This window comes from Watersipora subatra, chromosome 10, assembly GCF_963576615.1.
Source record: "Watersipora subatra chromosome 10, tzWatSuba1.1, whole genome shotgun sequence".
Lineage (NCBI taxonomy): Eukaryota > Metazoa > Bryozoa > Gymnolaemata > Cheilostomatida > Watersiporidae > Watersipora > Watersipora subatra.
The window spans coordinates 6,320,723-6,345,272 of record NC_088717.1 but is presented as its reverse complement, the minus strand read 5'-3'; the positions used below and the strand labels follow the sequence as shown (position 1 = coordinate 6,345,272).

General features: G+C 35.0%; 1 protein-coding gene across 2 annotated transcripts; it reads right to left on the bottom strand.

Moving 5' to 3' along the window:
* Positions 1–12,236: 12,236 nt before the first annotated feature.
* LOC137406151 (P2R1A-PPP2R2A-interacting phosphatase regulator 1-like) lies at positions 12,237–24,236 on the bottom strand. 2 transcript variants are annotated; one of them, XM_068092680.1, is made up of 8 exons: positions 24,111–24,236; positions 18,317–18,554; positions 18,044–18,170; positions 16,307–16,456; positions 15,561–15,686; positions 15,068–15,224; positions 14,155–14,323; positions 12,237–12,975 (listed from the first exon to the last, which is right to left on the bottom strand). In XM_068092680.1, exons 2-8 carry the CDS (start codon positions 18,493–18,495, stop codon positions 12,714–12,716), a joined length of 1,170 nt encoding a protein of 389 aa, XP_067948781.1. In that variant the 5' UTR covers positions 18,496–18,554; positions 24,111–24,236; the 3' UTR covers positions 12,237–12,713. The 2 variants fall into 2 exon arrangements, with proteins under 2 accessions (XP_067948781.1, XP_067948782.1); XM_068092681.1 differs by having other exon boundaries at positions 14,155–14,320.
* Positions 24,237–24,550: the final 314 nt, after the last annotated feature.

Here is a 24,550-nt window from a genome sequence, read left to right as displayed (position 1 = left end):
TTGTCTTCTCTATGATATTTCTACATCTATTATGTACATCTGCCAGCAGTTCTTTCTATAATCTCCTGATGAAGATTGTGTTTGGAGACTGTAAAAGCATGCATAAATATTCCTCTATGTTATGGTGCATTCAGAATAAACTAAATGTAGTTAGTTTATGAGTACACAGGTGTATATAACTTCTGGCTCAGGCCCAGTAATGTTATGAACTCATATAGATCAGCTAAATGTGAAAACAAAAAATTACGTATTACAGCTTTCTTGTATAACGATATTTGTGGAATCTGGGCAAACAGTTTTACATTTTTGGTGAGCATCTACATGTATCGTAACATTAACGTTAAATAAAAACCTCAGGCTACACTAAGGGTAGAGGCTAAATCTAGCATGGCTACGCTTAAGCTCACTCTACTGGTTTGAGCTCTATATGAAGCTACCACCATGTTTGCCGTTGGAATTTCCTCAGAGAGATGGATGGCATTCCAAAATGTCATAAACATCGCACACCAGAATATTATCCGTCTGCAGAAAACTTGTCAAAACTTCCATATGTCATTATCAATACTTACTGTTAAGCTACTAAAAGCTAAATGAGAAAAAATTTAGAATTTGGTTTATACCCACATATGCTTGTAAAGTTTTAGGCTTTTGACATATTTGTCATTGACACCAAGTTTACTAAAATAATACAAATACAAAAATATAAGATGTAGGGATGTTTCTGACAACACATAGTTGCAGGGCAGAAATAAATGACTATCAAAAATATGTTTTAAAGCCATTCAAAGCGTTCATGCAATAGTTGTTATAGATGAAAGGCTACCTTGTAAAACATGATAACTCCAAATTGCGTTTGTCTCTAAAAACAATGAAACCCATTTATTGCGCATGTTTATAGGTAAGGTAGGAACATAAGCTTCTTGTCCATATTTTCAACTTCATTTCTTTACTGATGCTCGGTACATACTAAACCTTCTAATGAAACAAGTTAAGGAAAAATCTAATTAAGACTTTGATTTTTAGAGACTTGTTGGGAGAGAACAGAAACATCTCCACTTATGTGAAAGCACAGATTATGGAACCGAGGCTATGACGTATGACTTTCCTTGTTGGTCTTACGAAAAAAAGGGAAAGGTTGGTTGCTAAGGAAGATTGCTTTGAAAAATATTGCGGCGACTGGTCTACAAATCTTAAACCACCTTTAAACTGTTGCGTTTGTAAATTACTAGACTAACCTTTTGATAGTTTAATGTGCTGTGAGAGATTGTCAGATATGCTATAGGAAATTATCAATAAATGGTATTTTATCAAAGTTCATTCTTATTATCTCTGTTCATTTTTTCTGAACAGAAAATAAATATTTGCATCATTTTGTTTCATCAATAAATCTATGGGCTAGTTGGGACACGTCTGCATTGTTTACCTATAGCATTGTTTACAAAAGAACTGCTAATATTAATACCTAGTGTCTCATCAATAAGTCTGGGAGCTAGGTGAAGCCCGTATACATGCTTGCTGACATATTGATTACCTATAGGAGTTTTCAGCCCCCGATTTAACTTAAGGATATTTCAAAATACAAGCTAAAATTACTGATTACTCTATAGGTGCAACAAGATTCCCCAGTTGACTAAAATTTCATTGCCAGCCCCTACTGTATGTTAAATAGGTTAAACAATCGCTATTGATAGAAGTTGCCTTCTACTTGTTGCAACAATCTATGGAATAAGATAAGCAGCAGTCTATTACCAGAGTGGACAACTACTATTTTTGAACAGAATGTCATGAAGTACTAGCATTAAATGCATATTGCAAAACACATTCAGAATTGTGTTAGCTGATATGATTAAACCTTTTTAAAAGGATAGCAAAATTTAAATAGAAAATGATTTACCGAGAATACAACTCCCTTTTGAGTTGAATAGGAAGTGAGAATGTGAAGGGATTTGTTGGTCAGGTAAGTACTGACATTTTTGCATCTGATAGTCTGTAAAACTAATAAAAGAGCCTCAACTGTATTATTTCTGGTAAACATTCCATTTTTTGCACTTACTCTCACCATTGACTACCACAGAGAAATAGTAGAGTACGTCGGTTCTAATCAAATACCATATAGTTTGAGTTCCAGCTAAAGACATTTAGTAATAAGTTTTCACTAAACTTCCAGTTTTTAAATAATATTTGTTCAAGCTAGGATACAATAATCAAAAAGTTCAAAATTGTCTTTACTTTCTTCCTTTTTTCTTGAGTTGTATGATTTAAAAAACCAACAAGATTAAAGTGAGTTTGATGGCTAGTACTTTTCAAAACAGGAAGTGTTTAGTTGGTCCTCATAACTTTGGTTTTAGGTTACTGAAAAAGTAACAGAGTTTCTCACGTCATTTTGGTTTAGCACTCTAGTTGCTAAAAATGGCAGCAATAGTCAATCCGCTGTCACCACTCTCCAAACAAAAAACTCTCAACTTCTGTTAAGAATACTGAAGGTTTACGAGTAAAGATGTTCTTAAACAAAGTAGCACACATATAAACACGTAACTAGTGTCCTGTTTTACTGCTGACAGAGTTCACGACCCTTTACACTGATAGGTCAGAAAAGCCATCAGCGGAGTAATAGTGCAAGGGAACGGAAAACTACAGCAACAGAGCAGATAACCAATTCTACTGAACCTCATCACAAAAACACAGCAGTCGTCTTCTCCAGCTCTGTTCAGAGAAACGGAACAAACAGAAGCAAAAAGACATGGTAAGGTAAAGAGGGTTTAAACCGAGCTTTGCAATTAATGTTAGAATTTTCGCATAATAGTTTAGGTGCTTATGCTGTTAGTAAAAAGAAAAAAGGGGTATCAGCTCTAGAATAATAATACTGATATTAATAGTTTCCAGCTTCTACATTTATCAGTGTTTCCTGTTAGTATTCAGCTCTAGTAAGGAAGATCCTGACTATAACAGTTTAATTAATTTAGATTGATGACTGTGTAATGATTAACTCTGTTGCATATTCACAAATAACTATAGATGTAATAACAAGGAAGAGTGCGTTGTTTAGAAAGAAAATATATATTCAAGTGACATTTCCAAGCAGGTGCTGGTTGACACCTCTCATCATCCTACACAAAAGGTGCCCATCATGTTCCCTAACAGCATATAAAACTATGTGTGCAGCTATTATTTATAGTTGTACACATTTTTTACATTTTTCACATTGTTTACTTTATAGGCCATATTGACTCATCTAAAAGTAAACATGGTAAACATGGCCTCAAAACTTTTGAAACTATTTCGAAGCCTCCTAGACAGGCAGAGCAACACAAAAGAAATGATAGCCTCAAACTTGTAAAGTCACCTCATCAAGAAACTTTGGCTATGTGAACAAGCAAGCTCTTCAGGACATCGATTGTGCGCTTCTTCTTGAAAAGGAAATTCCTTTGTCTAAAAAGTGAGAACGGCCCTTGCTGACATACGCAGTTCAACACCTCGGGCTAAGGTAACGGTTGATTTCAGTAAAACAGAAGGCAAGTAACTTCAGCTTCATGATGATTTCATATCGTTTAGTCACCTAGCTGAAACTGCAAATGAAGATATCCTCTGGTTCCATGAAAAAAAGAGGAGACAAATCCTTATATGGAAAAAAGAGCACTAAAATTTATTTTAAGTGAGAAACCAGTCCCTCCTCAGCCCTAGTGACAAATAAAAATTTAGGAGCAAGCAAAGAAGTTGCAAAGGAAAAGCAAAGTAAGTGATTGCAATTAACATCCCGATAGCCAAGTTTAGGTAAACCATAGCCTGTGTGCCATAAGCCTTTTGTCTTAGGGATGGGACGGCTACAATCTCTCTACTGAGAAAGAAAACATTGCAAGGAAAACTATAATTGAAACTAAATATAATTGAGTTATATGGTCGTGCAGTTATAATGTTATTTCTATGTAATGAGAAATTGAATTGAATAATGGTAATAATAATAATAACTTTTTCATTATTTTTCAGATTGTAGAAATGTAAAACCTGCCTGACGCTGATCAACCAGAAAGAGCAGTTCTGTAACCTATAGAGTTGCCTCAACCCTACTTCTAGCTTCTATCAACTATCAAGTTATAAACATGAAAATTAGTATGAATTTTAATTATTTAAAACTGGTTAAATATGGCAATCATAAAAGGAGTTGCCCGCTCATAGACAAAATCCACATTTTGCTGCTCATGCTTTGTGATCTGAGCTGTTGGAATTTATAGCGTTGATGTGAAGTACAATGGTTGATTCTATCTAGCGATAAATGTATGAGAGAAAGAGAGAGAGAAAGAGAGAGAGAAAGAGAGAGAGAAAGAGAGAGAGAAAGAGAGAGAGAAAGAGAGTGGCTAATTAACCAACTCAACTCTGTGTCTATTAGCTACGAAGTGTAAGCTGATAAACTGGTACAGATATCCATTTACTGAACTCTTGGTAGTTGAATCATAAAAGGATGTGTTTGCCCACGAAACCAGACACCTGTTTGTTGCCCTTGTTAGTTGCTCTAAACTGCCAGCTTTGATAAATTTCATGTTATTTTGGAATAACAATATAGGCTAGATTATTGTGGTTGCAGACAAACTGAAATGGTTTAAATAATAGAATAATAATAAATTTGGTAGGCAAACACCCTTCATGAATGGATAGTGTAAAACATTGCACTAATAGTAACATCTATAAAAAAGGCAGAAACATTTGATGGTTCAAAGATTTTTTGTATCGTTGTCTCCGTATTTTTACAATGTTACTTATAATAAATTCAGTAATAGACGTAACAGATGTAACTTTCCCTTATTTAGAAAATAGTTAGCCGCACTCAGTTAAAAATATTGCCACCCAAAAAGTATGAAAGCTAGAATTTCAAAAATGAACTTAACAAAAACTTGGAAAAATTGTTGGCGCTGGTTACAATATATTATAACAACAAAATATTATGTATTAGACCATTCAATACACATTATATTTAGTTCAGCTTTTTTAGGAGTATTTGTATCAAGTTTCTTATTAGAACTCCAATAAAAATACTAACCCTATCAGATTTGAATAGCTACACACAGGTCTCAAATTGTATCATGTCCTCTAAATACTGTGTAAACACATAGGTAAGTACCCGATGCCAATGAGACCATATACGTGTATTTATCACTTATAAACAATATGCACGGTACTGACGTCATTTTTGGAAAAGCCTAGGCATGTCTTTAAATGTGATTTTAATCTTGAAACATCCTGGCAGTATGATCACCTACAAATCTGAAAGCACAAAAGAATGTCTATACTTTTTGATTACATCTTTTAAAATTTGACAATAGTGACCATTTAAACTGACTATTGTACATGTCATAAAAACCAGAGACATGAGGTGCTGGCACTTACAGCTTGTGCTAGGTCATTTATACTAGATTAGATATCATGTTAAGAAGACATGCTGTCACAAGATCTGCAGGTTTATATTTGTAAATTTGGAATATTTGGTCCTCTATCATGAGGCTCCCTCATTTTGTAGAAAGACAAAGACACGCAATCCAAGATAAGCTTTTGAAAAAGCTGCCAAAAAGTAAATGTGTGATGTATTGCATTCCTAACAGAATAAACAAATCCATATGCTATGCGTGTGGGTAGTACAAACCTGGAATGAAGAACTCACTTGGGTATTTTGACAAAGGAAAGCAACTTCTATTATACATGAAAAAATGTCTATAAGGCTGCTATGAAAGGTTGCGAAACAGCACAACCTGTAAATATGAAAAACAGGAAGGCAGCAGTATCTAGTAATCTCAATTTTTTTTTATAATTATGTCAAAATGTGTTTATGGTAAAGCTGTTGGCCTGCGTGTTTGACCTTGAAAGTTCGCTCTGCAAAAAACAACAAAAGCACAACCGCTTCATCTCTAGAACACCCAGTACCGAAATTTCCTACGTCTCTTTATGCTGAAAAGTTATAACTCTGAAAACTCTGAACTTTGCTGCTGCAAAAAGAGTGTTCTAGTTTATCCTTTAAATGTATTACTTGGTGGAACCTGAAGAGATATGGCACTGGAGCCTATTAATGGTCTATAATGTTTATTACTTGGTGGAACCTGAAGAGATATGGCACTGGAGCCTATTAATGCTCTATAATGTTTATTACTTGGTGGAACCTGAAGAGATATGGCACTGGAGCCTATTAATGGTCTATAATGTTTGTCTTTTTTTGTTCTTTTGAGATTCGCTGACTGCCAAAAACTCATCTTTTTAGGAGAGAAAGATGAGCCACGTATAAATCTGATGCTCGTTGGCGAGTCAGCCAATATACCAGATATCTATTAGTATCGTGTTTTGAAGTAAATCTAGCAAATGTTGGAGAGTAAATATTAAAAAACAACTGTATACTAACCATATGTTAACACTTGGTGTCCATATACACTAAATATTATAGATTATCCGTATGTATTATCATGTAATGTCTATATATATTATCCAAATTGACACCGTGTTAAATATAAATGAATTGCCACTGTAAACCAATTTTTAATGTCTGCCCTTGCGTCTTGACATATTTGGAACCAGCTTAACTCTAACAACAATTGTAATAACTTCTTTTCAACACTGTTATAAGCTAGACAGTCAGTACAAGCAGGTATTACATAACTAACACTACAAAGCTTTAGCTAGTTATAATGCTATATATTTTATCTCATAATTGCATAAACATAGAAGCTGTTTGACAAGACTATTTAGTATTTGAGAGAAGTCACAAAACGTCTTTGCAAGACTAACATGTATCGAACACGAAAAAACACAGTGAACAGCAGAACTCATGCATTGAAGGAGGTCAAGGTGAAATTATTAACTAATAATGAGATTGGTCAACATGTTACGAAGGTAAGTGCTATACATAAATCGTAAATAGTTAATGATTATGGAGTACTGCATTTTTATGTAAGTTGGTTCTTAACATTTACCCATAATGCTGCAGCCACAGTTTTAAATGTAACAGATAACCACCAGGTAACTAATCATATAGTGATAGTAATAGGCTGATAAAAGAGCCATTGAAATGTAGGGATAATTGATGGTGAGATAATAGAGTTGGGCACAGTGCCTGTCACTCTATCATAATAGACAGTTTCTAGGACTACCTGATATCAAGCGAGGCCCACAATGGTCTAGATGTGTAGTCTGACGTCATGAGTTTATAGTGATTTATGAAAATATAATAGAGTTGTCCGCTTTTGCCTATGGCTCTAAATGATTCCTTGCATTATTATAGTAACAGAATAACAAGGCGGTCCAGGAATATGTATAAAGTGGAAACAAGGATATAGTGATTAATTAAATAGTAAAGTTGGTCAACTTTTCTGTAGTTATGAGGTTTACTATCCGTAATTCTTTGCAGAATTATTATAATCAGTCATTTGTGAGTATGTTTATCTCAGTGCCTACTTTTGCATTCCGTGTGATGTCTCTATACTATGTCTCTTATTCCTATGTAGCTGTTATAACACTAGCCTGACAGGAAGTGGGGTAAGTCAAGTCAGGTGTATTGAAAGGCGAATCATACATGGCTAGCTGAAAATGCTAAGGCTATCTGCTGAGGCCTTAGTCAAATTTATTATTTTCAAGTGCAGAATTAGCCAGAAACCAACGAAATGTGCATATGAACATTGTTGCTAACGGCGTATGTCAGCTTCTGCATTTCCAAATGTTAGACAAAGTCTTAAATAGTTTGTTAAATGATTTGAAAGCAAATGTTCTTTGTTACATGTAGCCTGAGAGTCCAAAAGAAAGGAAACACAGTCTAATAGAAACATCAAGAATGTCTAGTGTTTCTCTATCACCATCTAAATACCGCTCTAAATCTTTAGATTCTGGGGTGAGTTTGCTGTTTTTGGATGTAATACAGTTACAACTTGCCATATTTGAAAGGAAAATCTGTCCAAAGTTAGGAATCAACGGAAATTCAAGGATTAATCTGTGTGATATGCTGCCTAAATTGGAGTGCGTGCTGCTTGAGTTCCTAGCAGCAAAGGTTACACACTCTGAGCTTCTCCTACTGTGTAACTCATTGATAAGACTCCGGATGAGGTGTTAATCTTTGCTTGTATGACTTTGTGTGTAATTATCTCTATCAATTTTCATAATAAAATAATGTTTGTAAAGGCTGTCTGTGTAAAAAATTGTAAATGTATATCTATATTAGCGGAATTCCTGGCGTTGCACGGGTATTACAAATCAGCTTATTAACAATGAGAGGTAATGTAGTTGCCTGCCACTTGCTATTAGTCTGGCGCATTGCTAATGGCTAATTTGAGCAAGCTTACTAATAAGAGCTAACTACTTGCGCTCACAATTGGGCGCGCATAAAATTATGCTACCGCTCTCCATCATGTTGGGCCATCACTTTACGTCGAAACGGTACGTGGTAGCGTATTTGTACCTTATATTGCTTAATGAATCCAACAAGTTTGTGTAGCTTAATTGGTAAGAGATTGGACTGGTGAACTGGAAGGGTTTGAGATTAAATCTCCTGCGACACATATTTGTTATTCCAAAATATCAATAGCATTAGCTGGACAAACACACATACCAATTTTGAAAAATATAGATTAACAAATCCCGCTTGGTCACTGCTTGTGCGCATGTGTGTCTGTTAGTCGGCATGAATGCTATGCCTTTTCACGCTTTTTAGCTGAATTCATCTGAACTTCACACAAATTTTCTCCGTGCATTCTGACAGGTATTTAGAAACATTTAATTTCAAAACTTCATCTAGCTCCTGCGAACCGGCCTCCTAAACACTCACCTGAAATAAATCCCGAGCATCGCCACGCTTACTAAAATATAAAAGTTGTAGATGTATGCGACTATATATAGAATATATATATACTATATATAAATATATATAAAATAAAGATTGTGAAAAAAAAATGAGAAAGCTACCACGATTTTATGTCTAGAAGTTTGGGTAGAATTTGAACACATACTGAGCGAAATCACAGTTTGTGAGAGTTTGCGCCAACAACACTAAAATTTCCTTAGAATTATGCAAGAATAGAGCATACTATTTAATGGACAAATGGAATTTATTTAGAATGTATATGTATTTAATCTATAATCTTAATCAATTATTGGTAAATGCACAAAATATATTATTTTATTTTTATGTGTCAACAATGACATAGTATGGATATTACATAAATCTTCTAGCACATTCCAAAAACAATTATGGGCCGCTTATTAATTATTGTAGAAGAAAATGAAAGGAGATCTTCGAAAAGCTGTGATTTTAAAGCAGGCGCTATCAATGCGCAGGTCAAGCTCCATCAACAATTCAACCTACCTGCTCTCACCATCTCTTTCACCAATCTATCCTTCAACACAATCTAATGATAATAGCTTAAAGACGACACCTAGCTCGATATCTGTTGATGACACGGTATCTGCCGCTGACAGCACACTAAACAATTCTACTTCACAAATAAATCATGAAAATGACGATGTTTTTCTCGATGACACAAATTGTTAATAGAAAGTAAAAACTTTATAGTATAAGTTTGAAGATTAACTGAGATTTTAATCGTAGACGAACAGAGCCAAGAACACTGGACATTCAATATTTTACAAGATTTTATTATTTGCTACACTAACAGGTGGCTTTTTGACTGTGCGCAATACGTAGACTAGTGGTGTTGGAATATGGAGTTAAGAGTTTGAATATATGGAGCACGGAGTTGAGTAGCCTGTCTTGACAAACTGTTGTTTTTGCGGAGTTGTCCCTCGTTGAGCGGGACGACAACGTCCCAAAAACAACAGTTTGTCAAGACAGGCTAGGAGTCAAGCTGCTCTTACAATAAATCTCGTTAAAAGCAGAATGTCTGATATCATATTCAGGTCTTTCTAAAATATCGGAGTCAAATTCACACTAAATGTTTGAAACATTCGTTTGAATATTTGACGTAAATTAGATTTTTGTATTTTAATAGTACATCAAATTTTTTAGTTCCTTTATAGTCTTCAATTGCTCTGAAGTACTCTGTTGCTGTAAACTGTGTACTAGCATTAATATTATTGTTAATACAGTATTACAATTAGTGCTATTACTACTGGTATTATTGCTATTGTGATTCCTCATCTTCTCAACAAAACTGTTAAATGTTTGAGGTCAAGAGCTCTCGATGCCGTTCCGTAGCTAAAACACTTTCTCCAAACTTATTCTGTCTTCTCCAAGACCCTTTTTTCTTTTTGACACCCATACATACAATTGCCTTTATTATTAACTATTACTGATTATTTGTCATCATTAAATTGAATATTCTGATGAATTTAGACAGCTTAAAAATATAGTCAACCATTTTAGATAGTCGATAATCAAATATTCTATTGAACAGGCAAAATGTCAGTCAGTAGGAAGAAGTTGTCTTCTCTCTACGGTGGTTGCTAAGGTAAACAAGGAAACTCATAGATATAGTAAACCCATAAATAAACTCATAGATATAGGTATAGGGTTTACTATACCTATGTGAAAACTGCCACCACTTACATGTCATAAATTCCCGTTTTGGCACGTTTTAGGTCTTTTAAAGTTTGGTTTTAGCAGGCTTACTCAGGCTTTGTAGGTTTACACTTTGGTGATGAAACGCTTGCTCATCCAACCGTCTTCCAACTAACCCATTTTCTACTCCTGTTCCACAAGCATTGCTACAATCTATAGACATCTACAATCCCTGACATCCCTGAAGATGAGTAATTATGTGTTTGAAAACTTTTTTGCCATTTTACACAAAGCAAACATGCTATAAAGTTCCTCTTTAGAGGATTGTATCTTTGCTGATTAGGCAGGAGTGCTGCAAACGTGCTCTGTCTAGTATTGTTTGTAGCGCAAACTGGAAACGATGCAAACTTACCCAAATTGGCTAAAAAAATTAGGAAAAGTGACAATGTATTTTATTGCTATGTGGACTAAAGAAACAAATGGTTTCTCATTAAAAGATCACCACTACTTCATTGTCTGTAAGGTGAGAGAGAAAAGCACTTGCCTACTACTTTTTGTTTACTATGTCTAACTAGGAATTAGTGGCTAGTGGAGAGAAGATGACTGATGATCAAAGTTACATTCTTGAGCTGAAGACTAACTAATGACCTTCGTATTGCTTTTACTCTTCTTTACATAATAATCAGCTGCTGCACTGAAACGTAACTGCCCTCTGAGGAACCGAACTGCTCTGCTATACTTTGACAATAGAAATGAGAGACACGAAACTTAAAAAAAAAATGATGAATAAAGTTGCATTATTCAACTGACTGATCAAACATCTTAAAAACCATAAAAATGGAACAAGTACATTATCTTACAGTTGAGATGGACAAGTTTAGAAATTAATTTTAATTAAAGTTAATTTAAATTTTAAATAACCTTTATTAAAAGGGCGGTTTACACACGTTTCCTGATTTTTCTTTTGAAGCTTTCTGTTACCACCTAGAAACATCCTTGTTTCAATTGGCATCGAAAAATTGTTTCAATTGGCATTGAAAAAGCAACCTTCCCTGTTACGGAACACTTGAGTGACCTGTCTATGACCTTACTTGAATAAAGCAGCTGAATGCTAAAATATATATCTGATCTAGCCAAGCACTACTGTATCTTGGTAACCTTAAAACAAACATTACAAGGTTGCGATGCAACTGTCACAAACTATGCCCTTACCTAGGAACCTGATGTACTACATATTAGGCCAAGCCTATTATGACCCTTCGTCAATTAAATATGTTTGTGGGCAAAGAATGACCATAAACTTCTAACCCATGTTTGCAACTTAACATACATACTTCTTTACTGATGCTCGTTACCTACAAAACCTTCTAGAGAAACAAGTCTAGAACAAAAACAAATAGCAAATAACTTCCACCATGACAGACGAAGTCTTGCTCTGCTAGTATATGAGTGAATATGGAAACATCAGCATATTTCCTCTATGCAGTTAATTACGTTTGTGTTTATTATCAAGTCATTATTCTATTTCCACTATTCTAAGTCACTATTCTATTTTAGTATGATAAATATTTTTATTTTTCACTAGACAATGATCAGAAGTTACTTTACACTGCACTAACGACAACCTATGGTTAAAAACTCGTCCAAGATGATTGTAACACAAAGAAGGAAGGCAATTCTAAAAGTATTCAACTCCCTGCAAATGATGTATACTTCTTTAATGAAACGCTAAAATTTGGTAAAATGAAAATTTCTGAGGTTTGGAGAGAACTAAAAATGTATTCACTAAAAATGAATGATACAAGTTAAATTGAAACCTCATAAAACATACTAGTTTAAAACCACGTCATATTCATGCGCAGCCATGATTTTACGCTGCAAAAGTGCTTAAGCATTTTTTGTAAGATACGTTTTCAGTCTGCTAAAGGATTTTAGCAAAACTGAATAAAATATAAAAGCGTTAGCACTAGTCGAGCGAGTGAAGATAGGAGTATGTACAAATAGTGCAAAAAATCATTTGTACAATCATTTGGTATACAGAATGTATAACTAGCCTGACATGCCTCGTCAGTAAATATAACAATCGCTACCTACGTGAGGCCTTCTATGGCACAAATAAAGAAGTTGCACATTTTCACACACGATTAAAATAGTTAAAAAAATGGGTTGATGATTTATGCAGGTATATGTATATACATTTGGGCACTTGCAGAGTATTAACTAGCCACTCTAACCGCTACCTGGTAACACTGGTGCTGCATGGGCTGCTTGTCGCACTGGTGTTATCTATGCTACGGCTGTTAGCGTTGTTATTGTTTGTGTTACAATCGAACATGTCACTCTCACTGTCTGTGGTAGTGGAGCTATAGTTGTCCGTCGTTGGCAGCGGACTAAAAGTGCCACACTGCGCTGACGAGGTTGAATGTATCGCGCTGCTGACCGCTCCGACGGATGAATGCTCAGATGCGCTGTCATCAAAACTGCCCGTTGATAAACTGCTAAAATAATAATTTAGCGTGAATCCTAAACTTACTTACCTATAAATAGTGTTGATATTATTTTTAAAGTACAGATAACCTGATAGAACTAACCAGAAAGCATACATGACAATCAAAGCTGAAAAAGAAGAGAAAACGAGCCAAGATTTTCATAGTTTGCAAATTATAGCTCAGCAGAACACAAACAGCGGCGAGTTATATAACCTTCGCTGCCAAACAAAAGTACACAAAATGGTCAAGACTAGTATGGTCTTTGAGAACATATAAACCAAAGGAGACCAGCTATTTATACACTGACTACATTAGGTACTGCCCATATTAGACAACTAACTATATACGTATGAACAACAGGGTTATACAGACACACTTTATGGAAAATGCAACCGGCCTAAGTGATTCCTAAACTAATTGATGTTAAGCGATCAGTAAACTTCTATAAATAAGTAATCGATTACAAAGCAATGATGAAGACATATCAGTTCACGGGAGGCAACACCTTAGCTACCCAGTTAACCCTTTGAACACTGACGGCTGGTATTCCGCTATCCACATGGTTTTGTTTACAAATGCTGTTTCTAAGTAACGGCATGAACCAATCAAATTAATTTTTCCATATGGCGTTAGACCGAAACTTTTACTTCCATTTATAACCATTGTCAAAAATCTTTATTTACTTCCTTATAATACCAATTTTACTAGGATGACATCGGTAAACAAATTTGATACGGCTCGTTTGTTGTTAGGCCGTGGATGATTGTGATGCAGATGAAGAATTATGTGATACTAACTATAATTTTGCTTCTTATTTCGAGTTAAAAAGCGATAATGAATGTGTACTTGGAAGTATATGATGCTACAACAAAGATTTTCAGAATTTGTTAAACTCGTACGGGTTTTTATGATTTGAGTTTGAGTAATTGTGAAACAATTTTTTTTATAGTTGGTGGCATTTGCTGTGTGTAGTTGAATTTTTTTTACCGGTGTTTTACCAAATCTCATGGTGTTATGAGCATATTTAGACATATTTAATAAACATTTCACGACGTCCTATCGTTAGACAAATAGCCCAGGGATACTGACTGACACACATTGACAAGAACAGTCAGGGTTCAAAGGGTTAATCTAAATGGACAGTAAATAAAAAAGCTTGCACAGAGCAAAAGTGTGAAAAAAGCTTACCTGGAGGCATGCTGACGCATAGTATGCAAGTCAACTCCTAGCCTCAGGTTATTGTTGATAACTTGGGAGGGTGAGCCGACGTGAAGTGAGGCTGGAGATAGCAAACTGCAGGAGCTGCTGGTGAAAATTCTCTTGGGCTGACTGAAACCTGACTCCCCGTCGCTATCTACTGCAGGATGAACATGTATTAGATGCTGATAGGACAGTGATTCTAGCAAAAAACCAATAGAGCAAACAGGAAACCAGTGATACCTCTAGAGATATCAACACATCATAGAGCACCTGTAATACATCCAAGTTGCCACAAAACCACTTTTTAATATGCAGGGGTAAGTGTTGGATATTATGATCTGACTGTACAAATGAACAACCTATATCAATTCTGTTGAACTTATACTATTGTTCAACTATTAACAATACTACTAATGTAATGCGTACCACTCAGCTAATTGTACCATTACTAGCAATATTATTACTGACATACTGTGTAACTAACATACAATGGTAACTGAGCATCTACTTGTATGACACTATCAACCAGCTTATTGGTGCAACAACTAGCACACGATTTTGGGAGTAACATAATAACCATACAGAACAGTTCAATAGGAGAATCTACAAACCGTTCACCGAACAACTGAACTGAATGACGACTACAGCATTTGATCAGACAAGAGCTTTTTAAAGTTTGGCGAATTATGGTGTATGTGCCATTAGCCTACTCTTTTACAACGCTGAATAAAAGAGAAGACAATTCTTAATTAATATTGTGCTAGGTAATGTAGATTTGTTTGCGATGTATTCGCAACAAGCTTGCCAGTCGCGACAAAAATTTGTGAGAAAGCTGCTTAGTAAACAGTTTGCAATTTGTCCCATAAATTTCACAGATATGGGAAATGTTTCAACCACTTACATTTACGTTTCTGTGAAAGCGTGGAGGGCTTCAGAGTGACTATGGGACTGAGACTACGCCGTGTGACTCTCCTTGTTGGACTTGGTGAGGGAGAAGGAGAAAAGTTAAAATTGCCATTGAGGATGACAGGTGCTTGCATCGATGGTGAAAAGCATTGCTAAAAGTGGTATGTGAAGTTTGAACAGACTGGTCTGGTGGTAAGTGTCATTTCATTGACAGGTCTGTTGACAAGTGTCATTTCATTGACTGTCTGGTAATACATGTCAATTCATTGACAGGTCTGGCCATAAGACTGATTTCATTGATAGGTCTGGTGGTAAGTATCATTTCATTGACAGGTCTGGTTAAAATTTTCAATCTCATTGACAGGTCTGGTCACCTGGCTTATGTGAGGTAAGATAAAATACAAAGAGTAACTGCAAAAAGATGACTAACGAATGGAACTAAGGTGATACTACAAAAGTATAACGAATTGCGAAAAAGGATGAGCAACCTTGCCAACTCGAGTAGGGGAAGGGGAACTTGCCACTGGAAACCCTGAGGTGAATATATGGAGATTCTCACTAAGCGAACGAGGTCTATTCTTCTGACCATCTGTATTTGACATGCTTGAGTCTTCCTGCCAACAAATATACATCACATTTAGATAAGATCCTGCAATTTTCAATACAATAGGATCTTGAATTTGGCCTAATGCCGCATTCCTTGTGCCATAAAATGTATAAATGGTAACCTAATGCACATTTATTAGTAAACTAGGTGAATCTCCAGCGTTGCACGGGTAATAAAAAGTTTTTACACAGAAAATTTGTTTTTAATCAACATATATACAACGTTTACCATGCTAACTCTTAAATTAAAGTGCTTGCTTATTTCTGTGTGCGATAAGTTTAGTTAAGTTTATGCTATATTTATATAAATATATATTTATGTATATAAATCTCAGTGTTTGTCATTTGTCATTTGTGTGTCTTGGTATGGCGAAAGTTATAGGAACGAAAAATCAGTTCCACACTTAAATTCAACTCTGAACTTCCAGTTTTGAGGTGCCATGCGTCCTGTCCATTACATTACGTGTCCAACTGGCATTACTACGGAATAATTGTGCACATACTCATACACCTGCCAATAAAAGCCTAGTATTCCATCAAAACATTGAGCGGAGAAAGACAAGTGACAACCAGTGGCCACAGGGCAATAATAGAGAATGTCTGCAGACATAAGAAAAATATTACTGACAAGAGAAAAGTTATCCTCCCATGATTGAGACATTTGCATGGCTGATTGTGTTTCCCTTTCGTGTTTGATTTCTCTGTGCACGTTTGTCTGCACTTCCTCATCCTGTTTGATCTGATGCACTCTGTTTGCGACTTTGATTGGAGTTGAAACCTGCAGATGGAGAGGGCTGCCATTGACAAACAAAATTAATTATCACTTACAGTACCATAGCTTTTGACTTCTTTTGTAAGTCAAAACCAAATGAGCAATGCTAAAATTTTTCTTGCAGTTTTTTATGGCTACTTCATTTCTAGGAACATTTTCAGAAGATTTCAAGATGAACACTACTTTTTCCTAAATAGCGCAATGTAACAAAATGGTATCCAGCATACGTGTCGTGAAGAATAAATGGTTCCAATGCAAATGGTCTCCAGCACAACTAGCCTCCATAAATAGCTATCTGTAAGCACATGCTGTGAAACCGACTCGCATAAAAATGTTGACGGACAACACTTGTCACATCAGCCATAACTAATCATCAAACACTAACACACCAAATTAATACATTCCAATATTTGCTTCTTATGTCGAAGCAGTCGCGCATTGGAATAAATATTCTTATAAGAATACTGTGTGTTAAATTTAATTTTATCTACAGCCCAAAAACCTAGTGCGACCTACTTCAGGTAAACCTAGTGCGACCTACTTCAGGTAAACCTAGTGCGACCTACTTCAGGTAAACCTAGTGCGACCTACTTCAGGTAAACCTAGTGCGACCTACTTCAGGTAAACCTAGTGCGACCTACTTCAGGTAAACCTAGTGCGACCTACTTCAGGTAAACCTAGTGCGACCTACTTCAGGTAAACCTAGTGCGACCTACTTCAGGTAAACCTAGTGCGACCTACTTCAGGTAATTGTATTTAAAAAACAAATTGTATAAGGCAAAGTAAAAACCAACGTGTAAAAACCAAATTATTAGTAAGAAACTAAATAAACAATCTAATAATCAATAGAAGGTGTGATAAACAGATGCACGGAAATTAAGTATTGGACATACAGGTAGCGGTTGAAGCCTGGGTAGAAGTGGCGTTAATCATACGTAGCTAATATAATTCATACTATACGAATTTTAAATAAACATACTTTATTCATACTTTTTGTTTCCATATTGGATGTTTGTTACATTTTATCTTTAACTATCATAGCCAACTTCTCCACTTCCACTTTAACAACCCCTTTGTCTTCTACCTTAAGATGTCTACTAGACACAATCAGTTTTTAAAAAGACTGAACCAAAAGTTATTTGCAATTTTTTCTATTATTATCTGTTTTGTAAATTAAAAGAAAAACATTGCTTTTCCATATTTTTACCTCTATTATCACTCGCAGTGATATTCTTAACATCTTAAGATTAGAGGACAGCGAGGAGTATAGAGAGAAGAGAGTATATTGAAGGAAGCATAGGGGACAGCTTACAATATCATTAGAGCAATGCATAACTGAACAATGGAAAAAAAACTGGGTAACTGTGCAGTGATTTACAAAACTACACTATTTGAGCAACTTTGAATATTGCAAATTGGAAACTGCTTAGTATGTCGAGAGTGATATTTGCTCCTAAAGTCAACAAAGTTTATATGTTGAGTTGATCACGGGTTGAAGTTTGACTAGATATAAGACGGAAAGTTCGTCTGCTCCAACAACTAACCAATCAATAATTCCGAATCAACACCGAGTTGAATGACGCACTAACTTACATTATTCCCTGAAGAACTTGCAGTAATAAGACTGCTGGTGCTGTAATGCCTGGATCGTATCTTAGAGTCAACTGGCTTGAAACCCGAGGATGGGGTGGACAATGACAAAGAACTACCAGGCTCCAGACTGAAAAAGCAATACAAGCATTCCATTGCGTGAACATTTGCAACTACAACTAGGTAAATGCGCAACAAAGTCCTTTAGAATTGTCAAAGAACTAATAACTGTTCCAAAATAAAATCCAGAAATAGACTGCCAGAGAGCATAAACACCTGCTACTGGTTATCGGCTTGGATGTGTCATCGAGCGCTCTTTTGCTGCCAGAGCTAAAGCTAGGATATGCACTGTCAGAAAGCATGTTGATCATTGGTGCGCTGCTGCATCTTTTGAGGTTAGACATGCTATCCATAGGTGGCAAATGCTCTCCATCCACCTCCATGTGGGCCGCCATGTTGGACTGGCTTTAGAGCCAGAGTGACACACCGCAGTGACCTATTTCTATATGCTCCCCTATAAAAATTAAAATCAACAAAATGAATCGAAAAAGTATAGCATTATGATTAAAGATTAACAGGAGACCCTTGTAATTATCATATGTTATACTTGAAAATTTGCTAAAAATCTGAGCGGAACAACAATAGAGTTGGTGACAGGAGTTGAAACTGTGATAATGATTTGATTTACAAATATGCATGCTTAAATAATCTATGTACAATCTGTAATTTGTCTATTTGAAAACCCAGCTAGTTTATCCACAACTTACATTATGCTTATATAACTCAGGGCATTAAAAAGCTTTCACAGTATAATAACAGACAAATAATTGACAAGCTTCCACAAAGTAGTGAATTAATCTGATGACTGACTAGAATGTGGCCGAGGAAAAAATGGATGGCATGTGACAGTGTTGACAGAAGGAAGCTGTGCTCAATATGATTTGTTCTGCTTATAGTTGTTGCAGATAGCAATATTAAATTTCTTTATCTTGTACACTATAAAACTTAAAAATGTTGCAGAGTTGTTCCTTGGAAACCATAAAAAAGACGCAACTTTTTATATTCTATTCCAATAACTGAATGAGAAAATTTGAATAACCAGCGACATCTAGCAAAATAAAATGTAGCTAAATGACCTGATGACGAATGAAAGGGTGTGAAATGGATTGACATCTCAAGCGAGATATACTAAACTACAATTGACATCATCGCTGTGATAGAATATCAATACCTAATTATAATTTTAGCTATCTTTTTCTTCTCATGTTTATATATTGCATAAGCTTGTAGAGATAATAAATATAAATTAGTTTTGTTATTAAAAAGGAAGTTCCACTGGTTGGCTTTTGAGTTCCACATAATGAATTATCTCATATTTAAATCTACGCATTCTAGACGACAAAATTGGTGAAGTGTGAGGAAGCAATAAAAAAATAATTATACGGTATTATCAAAAATTGAGATAAAATTTTCGCACGCAAGATTTGGAGAAAACCGAGAACTAGATTTAGAGATATGTCGTTGTATTGTAACTACCCATTTGAGACAAAAAAGGTTATTTGATCAATGTTGTTTCAAAATAACTTATATGCCATATACTGTTGCAAATGATGTACCTGAGGTGAACACGAGGGGCTTCAAGGCCGCGCTACATTGCTGCTCGGAAAATTCATACTGTTGCCCATAAATGAAAATAAACATTTGGTTTACGAATCAAATGCATAGTACGTTGCAAATACTATGCTTCTATGTTACCACGCAGAAAATAGATGAGCGTGATCTGCGACACTCGGTGACCATCACTAACTAGCACTATAGTAACTTCGTTATTCTTTCCGTTTCTTTTTTACTTTAACTACTGTGTTCTGCTGATTAGGTTAAAGGGCATTAATATTTGGAGCATTTTTTTACAAATCATGCCTGATTTTGTTAGCCAGAAACAGCAAGCATGTGTTAGAAATAGTTTTTATAACTTGTTTGCCAAATAGCACAACACAATTGCGATTATGAGCTGCCTCTATGCGAGCTTTATCCGTTTGCCAGTTCTGTGAAGTGGTTATCCTTGTCTCAAACATTACACCTGAGAACAACGACAAGATTGTATTCCTATTTAAAACGTGTAATAACCAGTTTATTAGCATTAGAAACGTTTTTTGAGGCCGACTCCAAAGGAAGAAAAAATTTATTTCGGTTTTAAAACTACAGTCTAATCTCCGTTTTGAGAAAATTCTGATATGAAATAATTTGGAGTTCGAACAAAAAAATTCAAGGCTCTCACTTTAGGTGCTTCTCCCCTTAAGAATTCAGAACTCAAACATTTCTATTTTTTATTTTTTAACATTTCTTTGCTTCGGAGGCTGAAAAAACTTGGAACTCGAAATGTCATGACTTCCTCTGAAGGCATAACATGAGCCGAGAAAATCTGGCGAAGCATTTCAGTTGCCAGCTGAAGCTCGATCTTTTTCTCGCCAGCTATTTTTAGTAATTCACCGTGAAAGCAGATGTGCTAATTATGCTTTACAAAACAATAGCTGTATTTTGCCACTGTGCAAAATATATTACTTTATTTTTCATTAAAATAAAACATACAATATGTTACAAAACCTTTTGTTTTATGCAACAGCAAAGTTGGGGCACAAGCTGCAACAGAAGCAACATTGCATTCCCAAGCCTAGCCATTTCTATTACCATAAATTCCGGTGTAAAGTCCACAATTTGACACCAAATTGGAAGCTTAAAAATCCACCCTCGACTTATACGTCAGTCACATTTTTCCTGACAAGAATTTTAGCAAAATTAAACTTCAAAAACCCATTGCAAATCAAAGTTACATGATATGACATACTGGGTTTTATAAAATTGTACAATACTAGTAATACTTCTCAACATGAAATGGATCAAACACAAAATCTCATTCTTCACCATTCAAATTGTCATCGCTAGGATTCTTTTCTGGAATGTTTTTTTTTAAAGATTCAATGCTTTCTTCAAAGTGCCTGCCCACAAGCCTACACTTCTGTAATCCATTTGAGACATCCACGCAGATATATAGGCGAGGCAATAGGATGGTGAAGTATTGTTTTTTGTGCCTTGTGGTTTTTACTAGAGCTGTCATCTCTCACTCTTTTGTTAATTATTGTGCGTATTGCGGACAAAAAACATGGTCATTTTTCAGGTTTTTTCGTTTTTGTCATTTTTTCAGCTACGCATCATCCACCTCTGATGCCGACTGAGCTACTTGCGATAAAACGATTTGAGTCAGACAAAGAGGTTGACTCATATGGCAGGTGCATGTCAAAACCAAGATTTTAAAACCAAATTTAGACCTGAACTTACGCGTCGTGTCAACTTGTACCTCAGAATTTACAGTAAGAGTATATATGTAAAATTCAATGTACTTTATTGATCGACTGTTCTCTCAACATACATTTTATGGCGCAAAATAATGTAAAAGTGCTTAACAAGTAATTTTTTTAATTTATATCGGATTAGATCTATTACAAATTTTGTAATAGTTTGTAATAGAAATAAATGGTTTCAAAATATTCCCTTTTTAAACAACACTTTGGAATGGAATATGGTGAAAAAGTGCAGACAAACAGTTCTACAGTAGCACTAGTGCTCACCATTTAATTTTGTTATTAATCTGATTGTTGAGATATGAACCTAATCATGTTTGACATCATAACTAGTCTTGCAACTCAATGCACATAAATGCTGAAATAATGCTCTCAAAAGCATTAAACAAACCGAAGTAAAATAATAATGAAGGAATAAAATTCAACTGATATTTCAATGTTGAAACTAGTGGAATCAAAAGCCTAGCTTGGTACATGTCACTTTTCTTTTTGTCAGTAGGCCTATCTGTTTATCACAAGCAAAATTCATTCAATTGAATTAATTTTGCATGGTACTCTTGAACAACAGAATTTTTTGCTCTGTTGATTGTAAATTTGAGAATATATTGTAGTTTGGAATTTCCAAATATATTTCCGTCTTTGATAAATGGTAAAATAAATGATCTTTGATAAATGTATTTCACATAACAAAATGCACCAAAAACTTTTAATAAGCTCATGATTTTTATTGCAAGTTGTAAAATTACACGCTTTCAACACCTTGTGATTAAACCTGTACACATACTAACACTCTCACTCCCTGAACTAGGCCACATAAGCACTTACAGGTTATTTCCCGGTGTACGCGTACAGCCTAATGCAACTTCAAATTATTTGCTGAAAAGGTGACTCCATTGTACACCATCTCTTTTATGACTATAAAAACACAGTTATTTTACAATAGATTTGATACAGCAAATCAAGATTTAGTGCAACTATCTTGACAATTTAGTGACAATGCATTTACTTTCTTTGGTATCATACTGTCTCTATATGTATTTACTGTACATACTGTACAACTATGTCTGCATATTTAATCCTATTCTAATGGCTTAAAATTGTAGACATTAGATAGAGGCCTATGGAAAAAGCATACTGATTTCAACTTTGAGCTTCAAGAGATGTGCAAACAGGGCATTACTTACAATAGTAAAACTCTTTCTGACATGTTAATAACACAGTAAAAAGCAAATAAAACTTGTATACTTGAAATTCAGCAGCTGCAAATAATGTTTGTTCAGCAACACTAGCATTAACTCAATTGATTACCACAATAAAGATTGCTCATATATAACCCAAAACTTCCACAGTACTCTCATTTGAACGTTACACAGGTCCAAAACTTTGTAGTGCACCTAGAATCACTGTATGAATTGACTTCAAAAGAGCTTTGGGCTATACAAATTTTTCACAATCAAAATATGCCTATCAAATTATGTTCGATGTAGGCCTATTTGTGCTGATTAAAATGACCACTCATAACTATACTTCGAGGGGAACGTATTTCAAATGTTTTGTAGTCAGATCAGATTGTTCTCACTGAGAGCCTCTAAAGGCAAAAAGACGTGAAAACTCAGTTTCAAGAACTTTTTTGTTTATTTTTACTTTTATTTATTTATTTTTATTCTTTATTATATATTTATTTATTGACATATATACATGTACAAATCTCTCCAGTTAAATCAAAGAAACTAAACATCTGCACACTCGACATCCCTTCGAAGATCCCTAGTTGTTTTTGGCCAAAAGGAGTGAAAATATTGCCCTGAATTTATAGATGGCCTGTACAATTCCCTATTTTGTCTTGTATCGTGCGGGTTATTGGAAAGAGTAAAAGTGTTTTGAATAACACCAGAACTCAACACTTTGCAATATAGTTTTATTCGGGCATCTTTTCTACGTTCTTGTAATGATTTTATGTTAGTGCTTTCCCTTAATTGTGAAAAGCTTACTGGTGATCTTATGCGGTAAACAAATTTTAGACATTTATTTTGGATTTTCTCGATCTTCTTCATATCTTTTTTTAAATGTGGGTCCCACACCTGGCAAGCATATTCAAGGCCTGATCGTATCAGAGTCTTGTATGCCACTAATCTTGTCTTAGTGTCAGCTGTTTTAAGAACTCTATGTAACATTCCTACTAGTCTGTTAGCTTGTGATATAATCATATCTATGTGTTTTTCCCATTTTAATTTACTACTCGGCTCAACTCCTAAATATGGATTAGAGTCAACATTTGTTAACTTTACAATATGTAAATAGTAGTCTTGCTGAGATTTCAGTTCACCGATGGAAAGAACTGAATACGTTGAAGGATTAAAAGAAAGTTGCTAAATGCGGGACCATTCCTCGAGAGTCATTAAATCTTCGTTTAAAACTGAACTCTCAGTTCTTAAATTGTACACAAGGGCATCATTTGCAAACAGACGACATTCCGATGTTATTTTGCCTGGCAAGTCATTCACATAAACAAGAAACAGAAGCGGACCCAAAACCGATCCCTGAAGGACCCCAGAAAGAACATCGCAAAAATGTGATTCAACACCCTTCCCTGAAACAAATTGCTTCCTACTAATTAAAAAATTTCTAATCCATGATATAAATATAAGGCGAACGCAAAGGCTTTCTAACTTAAATAGGACTTAAATAGTAGTACTAGATTATAAATTTACCTGTTAACAAGAGATTTCGTTTTTTCCTAAACCTAACCAAAACATTTTGTAAAATAAAAACCGCTTACATATATAATATTTTTTCTTAGAAAACAACATATTATCATTATTAGAGATGCACTAAACACAGCAATGTTCAGAACTTTTTTCGACCTTGACCTTGTTTATTGGGTTGAGGAAGTTTGCTAAATTATGAGTCCATGTTTATTTTAAAGCAAATTTTATTTGTAAAACACTCACACTTATATTTTCTTATCAGATCAAACATATTTGCATAAAATATAAATAGTTTAAACAACCCATCAGCAATTTACGCAAGGTCAAACTGATCGTGACTCTTCGTGAGTATCTGCACATAGAACAACTCCTACTGCTTTAAAATAGTCCGAGAACATTAGCAACATATTTTTGCTATAAAAAACGACACTCTGGTGCAACGT